At 41.7% G+C, this 13273-nt stretch overlaps 1 protein-coding gene across 2 annotated transcripts in view; it reads left to right on the top strand.

Annotated features, from left to right (window-relative positions):
• Positions 1-13273, top strand: part of ABCA13 (ATP binding cassette subfamily A member 13) — a 437440-nt gene that overhangs the window by 162279 nt on the left and 261888 nt on the right. For both annotated transcript variants that reach the window (XM_064366685.1, XM_064366686.1), the window contains exons 30-31: positions 6751-6927; positions 8289-8595. In XM_064366685.1, the coding sequence (XP_064222755.1) occupies positions 6751-6927; positions 8289-8595 (484 nt within the window). The remainder of the gene's footprint in view (positions 1-6750; positions 6928-8288; positions 8596-13273) is intronic.

Here is a 13273-nt window from a genome sequence, read left to right as displayed (position 1 = left end):
TCCTATAAGGTCATAATGAGCTGAAAATTCCTATCACCTAGTGACTTCGTAACTGTGATAACATTGTAGAACAACACATTACTCACTTGTTTACGGGGATGCGGCTGTAAACAAACCTACTGCACTGCCAGTCATAGAAAAGTCTAGCACACACAATTATGTACAACACATAACAAGCTCTGTGTGTGTTAATGCCCTGAAGACCCCTTCCAGTGGGACAAGAGGTGGAAGTGGAAGAAAGTGATATTGATCATAATGACCCTGTGTAGGCTTAGGCTAATGTGTGGTTTTGTGTGTCAGTTTTTAACAAAAAAAATTAAAAAGTGTTAAAAAAAAACTAAAAGTAAAAACAAGCTCATAGAACAAGGAAATAAAGAAAATATTTTGGTACAGCTGTACAATGTGTTTTGTATTTTCAGCTAAGTATAATTACAAAAGAGTCAAAGTTAAAAATTAAAAAGTTTATAAAGTATAAAGTTACAGTAAGCTAAGGTTAATTTATTTTTGAAGAAAAATTTTAAAAATAAATTTAGTGTAGCTTAAGTATACAGTGTTTATAAAGTATATAGTGTACGGTAATGTCCTAGGCCTTCACATTCACTCACCACTTACTTAATGCCTCATCAGAGCAACTTCCAGCCTGCACGCTTTATTCTTGGTGAGTACTCTATACAAGTGTATCATTAAAAAAAATCTTTCACACTATATTTTTATTATACCTTTTCTATGTTTAGAGATGTTTAGATAAATACTTACCATCGTGTTGCAATTGCTTGCAGTATTCAGTACAATAACATTCTGTGCAGGTTTGTAGCCTAGGAGCAATAGGCTATTCCATACAGCTAGGTGTGCAGTAGGCTGTACCATTTAGGATTATGTAAGTCCACTCTGTGATGCTCACACAATGATGAAATTGCCTAATGCCGTATTTTTTATGCTGCATTTCTCAGAATGCATCCTCGTGATTAAGTGATGCATGGCTGTAGATGTATCTATGTCGCACAATTATATGCGTGATAAGAAAGCTTACAGCCTTCTTCAAAGCAGCTTCGATTCTGCCACTGGAAGATAATGAAAGTCACACTATAGTGAGACCAAGTCACTCTTCACTGTGTTTAACATCTGGTATTTTATGCAGTTAAAATGTCTAACCACGCTTACTAGGCAAGCTTATAGTGCAGCCTATTCTAAATAGCAAATGGTCAGCAACATACAGCTGCATAGAAAAATGTCTCTAGTTTGCCCTACCCTGCGAAATTTAACAATCTCCACTTGTCCATTAAAAAAAGGCCCCCCACAATGCACAATATACTTTTTATTTTTCCATTTTCTAGTTGTTCTGCTTACCTTCATGCAGAGAAATTAATTAAAGATAATTAGTTGGAGCCTCACTCTCTCCTTATAGCTGTTATATGATAATAGCACTTGCTGTAAATCAGATTATAGTGTATATATAAACTTCAACCACGTTTACTTTTCACAACAGTTTCATGGTAATTTTGCTTTTCTTATACTACAGATGAGGAAACTGAAACTTTTACAGACTAAATAACTATTTAATATAAAACAAGATAAATAGTGCAGTTGCCATGGGAGCAAAGCCACGTCTTGTTGGCTTTGCAGCACCAGGGAACTATACTCCTGTAGCAGTGACAGCAGGGTCGATGCGACTTCTATGCTCCCAAGCCAGGTTATCCCGGCCCACGTTTTTCATGGGTCTTGCTTTTTGATGCCTCCCAGGGCTATAATTGCACATAAGAATATCCAAGATCAGCCTCATACCCACACTATTTAGAAAGCAGACGGACCCTCAAGGGAGTTTTCATCACAGTCATTGCATACCCTGTAAATAGCAGCCCTTAGAGTAGCATTTCACAGCAATGCTGTCTCCAGAACCTGATACCTCAATGCTTCTAGCAGGTGCTAGGCAGTCTTCCAGGGCCCATGGAAAATCATGGAGTAAACATTGTGAAATATCCAAAGGAATCACTTTTGCAACAACGTTTTGGGGAAAATGAGACATAATTTCATACTAAAACAAATGAGTAGAACAGTACAATATCATTTTCACGCACAAAAGTCAGTTATTTCATGGAATTTTCTTAAGTATACAATTCTCAAGGCTCATCCAGGATCCTGTCTTCTTCTTGCACACCCTTGTATCCACCCTTCTCCCTGGGTGGAGTAGCCTGAGAAGTGCAATATAAGAAGGCACCGTCAGCACAGTATGATGGACTCACCAGCCAAGGGCCAGTTCAGAGATGCAGTGCCATCTAGGAGAAGGAAATAGAGGAAACGGTCAAGAAATGTTAAGAACTGCTGGTGTCAGCACTGCCTCCGTATCAGCCAGTCCAGGCCAGCTGTCCAGCTCCGGCCCTCTGTGTCCCCCACAGCAGATAAACTGGGGTGCTGAGTGATTCATTTTGGTTGGGTGGGGGTGGGGCTGGAAATCTGGAAATTGCCCTGCCACACAGGACATTGCTTTGATTGTGCTGTGTTACCTGAGCTGATATTGGAGACTTAGAGCAAGATAAAGCCAGTGGAGTTTGTCTCCTCTACTAGAAACAATTTTATGTAGTATATTAATAACTGTGATACTAGGAAATAGTCATTGAGTACTCTCTATGTGCCCGACACAGTGTCAAGCGTGTTACACATTATTTCACTTCATCTTTGGAAAAAGACCGTTGAGTACGTAATTATTTTCTTTTCATAAAGAGGACGAGGATTAAACAGCGTCAGATGCCCACTGAGGGGTGGTAAGCAGGCACCCAACTCCATCTGACCCATTGTCCATGAGGTCCATTAGACAGTGGAGATCCTGTGTCCCCATCTCCAGGCCAAATGGGCACCATGCCAAGAGAAATTCTTTAAACCAAACCATGTGACCTCTTGTTGAGCAAGGTGGACTGGACCAGACTGCTAGCCACCCCCTAAGCTTTCCATGTCAGTGCCGAGGGAAAGGCCTCACTGGTGTACATCACAGTGGCTCAGAGGCTCAGAACTTTTCCAAGGGACTCTGAGATGCTGTGTCCCTTTTAGGGGACTTGGGGGACTCATGACACTCTGAGGCAGAAAACTGGACACTGTGGATCCTTGTAGCTCCTCTTTGATTGTGTTATCCAAACAGCCAAAGGTCCCTTTCTGCCTTAAACCTTAGAAAGTATTGACTGTAAAACTAAATGAGAAATGAAAACTGCTGTGCAATGACATGTTTCTGCTATTGATGCCATTTGGGAACTCTGGCTTGAGCTATTTTCTTCTCACTGATTTTTCCAATGAGCTTGTTTCATTATTCTGTGTATTCATTTTGACTATCTTAACCAGGCCCTTCAGGCTCCACCAAATTGGGGACTGTGGGAGGATTTCTATGAGATGTGTGTGAGCTCCGATGGCAATAGTTAATTGATCTTCTGCTTTAGAGTTTACTAAATAGCTTTATGCCTTTTGAAAAAATATATTTTTTATCTCTCTTTGGAAAACAGTACCAAGATTTTCATTCTTTCTAAAATATAGATGATAATCTGTATTTTAGAGACTGGCTCTTTCAAGGTCCTGCAATATTTGGTGGAACCAAGAACACAATTCCTTGAACTTTACTTCATGTAGTTCTTCTACTATGTTTTAGGGAGGGCTATCTGGAATTCCTGATGTTTGAATATTTTTGACACACATTAAACAGCAGTTTCGTATGGTTCCACTCAATACAAATGCAGCCTGGTGTATTTGTAAGAAGGTGGATTCCACAGCTAGATAGCATGTGTTTGAATCATGGTTTTGAAATTTCCTTTGTGCCTTAATTCCTACACTTTAAAATGAACATGCCACTAGCAGTTCCCCATGGATATAAGGATTCAGTGAGATGATACAGAAGTGCCCAGAATTGTACCTGGCACAAGACTGACTCTTCTACGATGCCACCTTACTATTATTATAGCTATTTGGCAAAAACTTAATTATCAGAAATCCAGATCCTTACACTCATGTCTTGGCCTGAGATCTGCAAATTACTGGAACATAATAACAGCAGTAACAACATAATGAATAACAGTCTTTTATTTGAGAAACTGAGCAATTAAGGTTGAGGAGATAAGGGGCAGAAGGGATGAGGGGTCCTTACCAGGGAAGAAGTTGAGGTCAGGATGTGTCAACTGATTTTTCTACAGACCTCAGGATGATGTAGTTGGATCTTGATGTAATTTCTTATTCAAGGCTGGTTCCCCTTTGCAGAGCCCCAACATCCCTTTCAAACACAGGCTGAATGGCAAGCAAGCAAAGCCCAGACTTGATCCAGAAACCTAGAAAACTGGGAGGATCTGGGAGCAGGGAAACCAGTACAGGAGGGAAGGGAGTGTGAGAGGCAGAGGCCTGTTTGATGTCAGTGGGGACTGATGCTGCCATGTCTGGGGACAGGATGGCAGGTAGGCTCCAAGCTTCAATGGAGGGTGGAAGTGAGCACAGGGAGCAGCTGATTGTCATTTGGAAAGTTGAGCTCAGGAGGTCAGTGAGATGCAGGAGGACCAATGGAAAGCAGTGCCTGCACACAGAGCCTAGGATAGATTATTGTCTGCCACCATAGAATGGAGGGCAAGTGATAGAACCTGCAGGCAGAGGCTGCCCCCAGACCACAGAGGAGAACAACAAAGTCAAGGGCTGACACTGGACATGCCTATGGAGAACTTCTGTTCCACAGAATATTTCTGAGCTGGACACTTGGAAGTCTGGTGTGGAGTATTGCAGTGTTCCTTTAAGAGGTGTTTGAACCACAGCAACTCCATTTTGAATGTGGGCTAGGAAAATTAGGCCGAGACTTGCTGGGCTGCATTCTCAGAAAGTTAGGCATTCCTAGCTGGTAGATGTTTATGGTTAAGGAAACAAATTAATAATGTTTACTAAACAGACCTAGACTTGGGAGCGTCCAGATATCCTGATACCTGGAGAACAAAAGCTTTCTTAATATCAATTCTTACAAAATACAGCAATTAAGAAAATTAATCCTGTACCTAGGGTGGACGCATTCCCCCTCTTACTTTCTTACTTTTTTGAATCTCTGTCCTACTTTGTCTATGGAGTAACTGTTCTTTTGCCACTTTACTTTCTTAGTAAACTTGCTTTTGCTTTGCACTGCGGACTTGTCCTGAGTTCTTTCTCACGTGAGATCCAAGAACCCTCTCTTGGAGTGTAGATTGGGACCTCTTCCCTGTAACTTTCCCAGGAATGACCATCAACAAACTGCTGGATAGAAAATGCACTCGTATATTCAATAGCAGAATAATACAGAACAGCAATGTTAGCCATTCAACACTCACCCCAAAGTACATCATTCTTTGGTAAAAGTAAAATGTGCAGGAAAGATTAAGTGTCATATAAATTTGTAAGTGTGATCTTGGAAGATTCTAAATGTGCTTCCATTTCTTTCTGGCTTCGAAGATTCTAAACATGCTTGCATTTCCCAGACAGTGGATGGTTCTGGTCAATCTGATAGATTTGGGGTTGGGTGGAGGCTAGTTGTAACCAAGCTCCTTTAGGAGAGTTTTTTGAGAGGAGGATGTGTCAGGAGTTGAGATCTCCCTACTGCTTGGGACTGGATTAAGCAGCTCCCATAGCTGAGTAGGTGATCGATTACTGGCAACCAACAGCTGTCCCACACTGATTTTGTCTACACAGTTTTATAATTTGCAGTGTGTGCTTGTGCAGATTGTGGGTTTCTAAAAACACATTGATATGCTTTCATGTGTGTTAAATTTTTCTCAATTAATTTTAAACATTTTTGATAAAATCTTGAGCCAAAAAGTAAATTCTCTGGGTCTCATTAAGGAGGGGGTCCTAGGGTTGGTGGAGACTCCTTTGCCGTGAACATCACACCAGCTAGATGAGCAGGATCACTTCCTCTTGTACCATCGAGGGTGAAGCCACACTCGCCCCACCTGATGTGATGGAGGGACCCTGGGCAGTGACAGCATCTTCTGCTGCCAGGGCCTCCAGCAGAGCAAACCTGAGCAGCTTGGTTCCCCACACAGCTCCACCACGTATGGACTTTGTGATCTTTCCTGCTGCTTTCCTTCTTGAGGTCCTGTTCTGGGCTTTCTTGCCATGCTGCCTTACTCTAGATAATTTGGTTTTTCTAGTTCCTTCCTGAAACCAGAGTGAAAATACTGAGATATCCTCAGCCTTTTGCCCTGAAAATGTTTGATGTCAGCATTCTTAGCCAAGATGTTGCGACTTTACTCTGTTACTCTATTTCCATTTTGAATGCACAGATCCAGACAAAGACTATACGAGGATTTGGTTTCCTCAGAGTTGATACTCCTTGATAATTGCTTTTGCAAAATTAATGTAACAAAATGACTTTCCCAAAATGACTGCTTCAGAGAAAGCATTTTTTTTTTTTTTTAGAATGACTTGACTCCAGGTTGAAACTGTCTTTCCTATCACATGTAGACTTTCCCTCTGCTGTTTATCCTATTATCGTCAACTTCCTTTCCTTAGGCTGCTGTATCACCCTTTGTGATTTTTTTTCTCATGTGCATGTATCAGTGTTACAGAGCATGCATATAAAATGGGAGAGTTTACACTCAGCAAGTAAATGGCAAATTTTGCATTTGTACAAAACTTGACTCCTTTGAGCAATTTTTTAGTGGAAGAATTCATATTCATTTTCAGATTCATTTGGATGATCTCCACTATCTGAACGGTAAACACTGGGGGGAAACAGAAGTTGATCTGTCCTAATCTGTACCCTTTGCTCAGGAGGGCTGCTGGATGAGATGTTTAACCACACAGATGCCAGACACTTCCGTTTCTTAGGCAGCATCTTGGTCAATCTCTCTTCCTGCGTGGCACTGAACCGTTTCCAGGCTGTGCAGTCTGTCGACATCCTGGAGACTAAAGCACATGAGCTCTTGAAGCAGAACAGCTTCTTGGCCAGTAAGTACTCAATGAAAAAACTATGTTCACAAAGGTGCCAATTCCCATAAGTTGTCATTTTGGGAGTTTCTCCTTAAAGGTGTCTTACGGTAGCTCAGAAAGAAAATAAGTTCTTTCCAGATAAAACATAAAATAAAGCAGAAATATTTGCCTTCATTAATGAAAAGTTGTACCTTATGCCATTGTGACTGATAACGTTTTCACCATTCTAGGATCAATGCTATTTACTGCATCTGCTTTTACCATTTTATGACATCATGTTCTGGTTAAATCTCACATAAATTATGTTATTCCTGATTAAAGTTATACTCTAATTTCCTGCATCATCACTTTTACTTTGATCAGAGTATCTTGATATCCTGGTTGGGGCAGAGAGCAGACAATGGTCAACCCTGCTCCATTATTTAATTGTTCATTAATGGGTGAACAATTAAAGATAAATATGGTGGTGCTCTCATATTCTTTTGGAATATACATTTAATTATTTTTAATAGAGGTTTTGTATTAGTTTGTTAAGGTTGCTGTAACAAAGTATCACGGACTAAAACAACAGAATTTTATTGTCTCAGAGTTCTGGAAGCTAGATATTCTGGATGGAGGCATACACTGGATTTTTCTGTGGGCTGTGAGGAGAGGATCTTCTCCAGGCCTCTCTCATTGGCTTGTAGGTGACCATCTTCTCCCTGGGTTCCTGCACCTCATCTTCCCTCTATGTATTTCTCTGTGTTTAAGTTTCCCTCTTTTTATAAAGACGCCTTCATACTGAGTTAGGGCCCACCCTAATGGCCCTCATTTTAACGTGATTATTCTTTAAATGTTGTCTCCAAATATAGTCACATTCTGAGGTACTAGGGGTCAGGACTTTGACATATGAATTTAGTAGGGGACACGATTTAGCTGTAATAGGCTTTGTGCATGCAATTCAAAGAATCCATGTGGCAGAAAATAGAGTCCATGTATTTAAATTGCGAATGATAAGTAACCCTGAAGAGATGGGTTCTGCACATTGAGTGCAGAAGAGATGGATTCTGCTCTTGATCAGCAATGAAGAGAAGAAATCCCTGCAAAAAACACCTAACAAAGAATTTTTTTGGTGTTAATTATACCACAGTATGCTTTTATAAAAAATACAAAGCAGCACTGGACAGGGAATTAAGAGGTCTTGGTTCAGGCTTACCACCAATTGCCTGTATGACTGAAAGTCAGCTTTGCCCCTGGGGGCTTGGGCTCTGAGTCTGCAGGAGTGGAGGGCTGTGATGGGTCGCAGGGTCTTGAGACTTTCCCATCTCACCCAGTATAGACGTGGTATAACCAATTCCTTGCAGTATGGTAATGCTTCGTTTTTCTTTTTCTGCCACTAGGTATCATTTTCAACAATTCCTTATTCAGCAAGAACTTCAGCTCAGAGTCTGTCAAACTGCCACCCCATGTCTCATATACAATCCGGACCAATGTGTTATATAGCATGCGAACAGATTTGGCAAAAAACCCTTCTTGGAAGTTCCACCCTCAGAATCTACCAGCTGATGGCTTCAAATATAACTACGTCTTTGTCCCACTGCAAGACATGATCGAAAGAGCCATCATTTTGGTGCAGACTGGGCAGGAAGCTCTGGAACCAGCAGCACAGACGCAGGCGGCCCCTTACCCCTGCCATACCAGTGATCTGTGAGTAGCCTGGGGCTGGAGCCAAGCTGCCCTCCAGGGTCCACCAACAGTGAGAAGGGCCTTGCATTTGGCAAGCTGAGGAGAGAAAACTTTGAGTTTTTTTATGGTTATTTCAAAAAGCACTTTTAAAAAAGTTTACCCCCACCTTTTAATTTCCCAAGGTTCATTTTTTTTTTATATGCTTGTACTCTTCAGGTAGAAGAAATACAATGCTTGAGATAATATGATCAAGTGAAGTTTTAAATTTGACATTGGGCATCATCTATAGTTTTAAATACACTTAAAATAAATTTGATGAATAATATTCACAAGGGCTGTGCATGTCCAACAAAGGACTCCACCTGTCTAACCTTGGGGAAACTGAGGAAGGTTATTTTCTCTATAGTGCATATCCTTAGGAATAGGCTATATACTGGGCAGGGCGGCAAGGGATTCCACACAGGCCTTGCTCATGGCTTAATAGTCAGGAAGTAGGGGTTAAGACATCAAGTCACCTGTCCTTACGTGTGTGTCCCCAGTCACCTGGAGAGGCAGTCCTGACTTCAGCTTGGTGGTCCATGGCTCCATGGGTCCGTGGGTCCATAACCCATAAAGTAATATGAGAACATTTAGGAGTTGAATTGTGTAATTTGACTGGTGACGTCTACAGGAGGAGAGGCGGAGCTCAGTGAAGGGCTGGAGCAGCTGGACAAGAGGACTTGGAGGGGATGTCACAGAGGCATTAAAGCAGCTGTCAGGGAGGCCAGGAAGGGCATGTTTGCAGAGAGGACTGGAGGCCGTAGTCGGACTTAGGCTCAGTGAACCTGAGGGTGAGCTTGGATGCCTTGGCAGGGTCAGATGATGAAAGGACTGCAAAGCTCCCCAAAGTGGGGTGAACCATATTGCTGTGGGCTGTGGGGTTCAGCCTGGATTCCTTACTTTCCACATGGTGGATGCTGTTCTCATAAGCATCCTGCTCCCACAGCTGGCCCACCCCTGGATAATGCAGGTCATTCATTTGCAGTCTCTGCATGCTGGCTGTGATGCAGAGCCTCAGGAAGATACCACCTTCTCACACTCTCTCAAAAGCACACTAGGAAGTAAGTGGCTGAACATGAGGCTACCCAAGGGACAGGTTTGCATGTTCTTTTAGTTATGAGAACAGGGACAAGTACTCATCCATCATCGAGACACTGCCAGTAACAACTTATGGCACATCCCACCCCTCACTAGGGCAGAGCCATGGACCACCAAGCAAAAGTCAAGACTGCCTCTCCAGGTGACTGGGGGACACACACGTAAGGACAGGTGACTTGATGTCTTAACCCCTCCTTCCTGTCTAGCGATATGCTGCATATATAATAGCACATCCACACATTTTGATAAAAATGCTGGTGGTACAGGAACAACCTTCTGATAGTGGGAGGATAAAAGGCTGAAGACCACCTGATTGAACTTGGGGTAGCCTAGTGTGATGCAAAGAACAAAGGGTCAGGAAGAAAGAGATGAAGACGACATTTTCACTCAGGGGCTGCCTTGTTAGGCAGAATGTTAGTAAGCCTCTTAACCTCTTTCTTTGTAAAATGTCAGCTTTTCTCTTTTCAAAGTGATGATGTTTTTGGCTTTGAACATTTTCAACCAGTGATTTTCAGCTCCTAAAGCATTTTTCCTGGATGTGATAGCAGCGAGAGCAGAACCCAAGAAAACTGCTGTTGTTGGCTTAGCTAGGTGTCATGCACAAACACTTCATACCCAGCTCAAACATCTGAGAGCTCTGAGAATTAGCAATCTGTGTTAGACACTGAAAGAAGGCAATGCTTTATTATGCTCATTTTCTAAAGGCAAACCTCAAAAATACTGCATTCTGAGAGTCTCCTTCTAGCTCGAAAGTATGTTATGATCTCCACCCATGGAAGAGGGTGGTTGTGCTTACCTGGATGGGAAGATCACAGTTCCCTCTGCTCCTGTTCATAGGGAAAGGCTGGGTGTTTACTTTGTCCACTCTGACATGGGATATTTCCCAAGAAGGCATGTTGTGAAGAACAGCATACACTCCTGCAAATGTATTGATGGAAAGCCAGAGATGGCCTGAACTATCAGTTTGCAGTTCCTACTGTGTGGTTAACAGACATTGCAAGAGGGTTGGAAAGGAGGCATTGAGGGACATGGATGGAGACATACTTTTTTCATCCCTTGAAGATACATTCTGATGTATGAGAAACTTTGCAGCTTAGAACGTTGGAATGAGTGGAATGCCCAGGTGTGATTCTGGTGTCATGGAATTACCTCTGTCATTCTACTACTGAGATACAGCAACATAACTCGTCAGAAGTACTGTTTTACTTCTTTGAGAAAGATGAAGAAGTATTTTACTTCTCTGAAAGGGTTACATCTTGAGATTTCTCATTGTGCTGTATCCTTCTTTTATCTCTAGTTACAAAGTCTCCCTTTCTTGAGGGCTTAGAGTACCTGCAGTGATTGAAACACAGTCTGAAATCTTGAAAGAACTTAGCTACTTGAGTAAAAATCCTAAAGCACAGTTTGTACTGTAGACAACATTTGTTAATTTTTTAAGTAGTTTCCTCCTGCTTACTGAATGAGCTACATATTCATTAATTTATGAATTTATTCAATGACATTGATGTACTATTTGTCAGCCTCTAGACTGAATCAGTAAAGAAAATAGGTGAATCAGTAAAGAAAATAGGTGAGTCAGTAAAGAAATTAGTTAAAAATCCCTGCTCTTATGAAACTTATAGTCCAGGGAAGCACAGACACCACAATTACAATTAAGAAGACAATTGCATTGAATGTTAGGAAGTAGGAAGTGCCGTGGAGTTGGGAAATAGGATGAACAGGGTCAAGGACACTAGGAGGGGAATATGAAATTGTTAATGTGGATGGGGTAGACCCTATCAGCAAGGTAACATTTTAGCAAAGACTTGATGGGGTGCAGAAACACAAGGGGAAGTGTGTTACAGAGCAGAGGAACAGCCCATGCAAAGGCCCTGTGGTTGGAGTGGCCTAGGGTGTGTGTGAAGGGTCATCAGAGCAGAGTGTACAAGGGAGAGAGGATAGGAGATGAAGTCAAAGAGCTGATCATAGATCATGTGGTTGCAGGTGATCAGAGTGGTATTAAAAGGCTGCTGGAGGGTTTTGGGCAGGAGTGATGTCATCATCTGACTTATACTGTAAAAGCTTTGCTCATGTTGTTGTGTAGAAAAGAGCTTGTAGGAGTAAGTGTGGGACAGAGAGATGATTTAGAAGGCTGTTGTAATAACCCAGGTGAGAGATGATGGTGACTTGGCCCAGTGTGGTAGCAGAGAAGGTGGTAAAAGGTGATCAGATTCTAAGTTGCATTCAGAAACTAGAGGCACAGAGTTGCCAAAAGATTTGATGAGGGTGTGATAGAAATCAAGGAAGACTCCCCTATTTCAGTCCAAGTAATTGGATTGCTGGAATGATCTCCAACTACGATAGAAAAAACCATGGGTAGAGGTTTGGAGGATAAGGATAGAAACTCAGCTTTGAACATGTCTAGTTGCCTTTTAGAAATCCAAAGGAAATGTGAAGTAGGTGGATTTGTTCAGGAGGCTGGGGCAATGTACCTGGATCTATTAATTTAGGAGTCTCTCCCATTTTGATAATAGTTAGGACTCTAAGATTGGATGGCATTGCCATGGGAAGGAGTATAGATAGAAAAATAGAGAGGGCAAAGACCAAGTCTGGGGCCCCTTTCATGAAGAGGTCGAGGAGAAGAGGAGATTGAGAAAGTATCATTGAGGCAGGAGGAAAACCTAGGAGTGTGGAGTCCTGGAGGCCGAGCTGAGCAAGAGACTGCAGGAAGGGGAGTAATCAAGTGTGTCATATGTGGCTCATGGGTGAAATAAGGTAAAGTCAGGTAATGGACCACTGGATTTAGCAATGTATATACCATCCAGGACTTCTTAGAGAGCAGCTTCCATGATGTGGTGAGAACGATGGCCAAATTAGAGTGGACAGAAGGAGACATGGAGGGGTAGAATTGGGAAGCAAGCTCAGACAGCTCTCAGTGGGAAGAAATGGGAAGAAGTGGCTGGAGGATAATTTGGGAAGAAGATTTTTTTTTTTTTTTTTTTTTTTTAATATAGGACGCTACTTAGGGAATAGTCCAGTAAGATGGAAAAATTCGTAGTGTATAAGCGGGAGGTAGTGTATAAGCGGGAGGTAGTGTACAGCTGTGTCCTGAAGTAGTAGAGGGGAAGAGAACTCAACAAGTGGAGAGACCTATTATAGGTAGGAACATGGCAATTCATCTGTGGTAACAAAACCTGTTATTTAACTAAAAACTTTCCATCTTTCTTGCACACAGATCTCTCTCTCTCCTACTTTTTTTTTTTTTCATGTAGTGTCTACCAGCAGCTCATGGAACTACGGTCTTGAAGCATGCACTGGGAAATGTTGCTGGAGATTGTAGAGTTGGATAGGCAGCAGGAGTTTTTGAAATTTCTTGATCCTATAATCCCCATGATTCATGGGCAGTTATCATAGGACAATTTTATGATTGGAACTGTAGTGTACTTCATGAATATAAAGGATTTCAAATGTTAATGTATTGCTTTAAAGAGTAAGCCAACTTACTCAAAAGGTTTTCAGAAAATTAAAACCACAACAATATTCTGGAATTGTTTTATATGCACAAAGAATATTTATTTGAAAG

Source organism: Aotus nancymaae, unplaced genomic scaffold (genome assembly GCF_030222135.1).
Source record: "Aotus nancymaae isolate 86718 unplaced genomic scaffold, 86718_ANA_hifiasm-v0.15.2.pri h1tg000065l, whole genome shotgun sequence".
In the NCBI taxonomy this organism is placed as follows: Eukaryota; Metazoa; Chordata; class Mammalia; order Primates; family Aotidae; genus Aotus; species Aotus nancymaae.
This window is presented reverse-complemented; position numbering and strand designations above follow the sequence as displayed.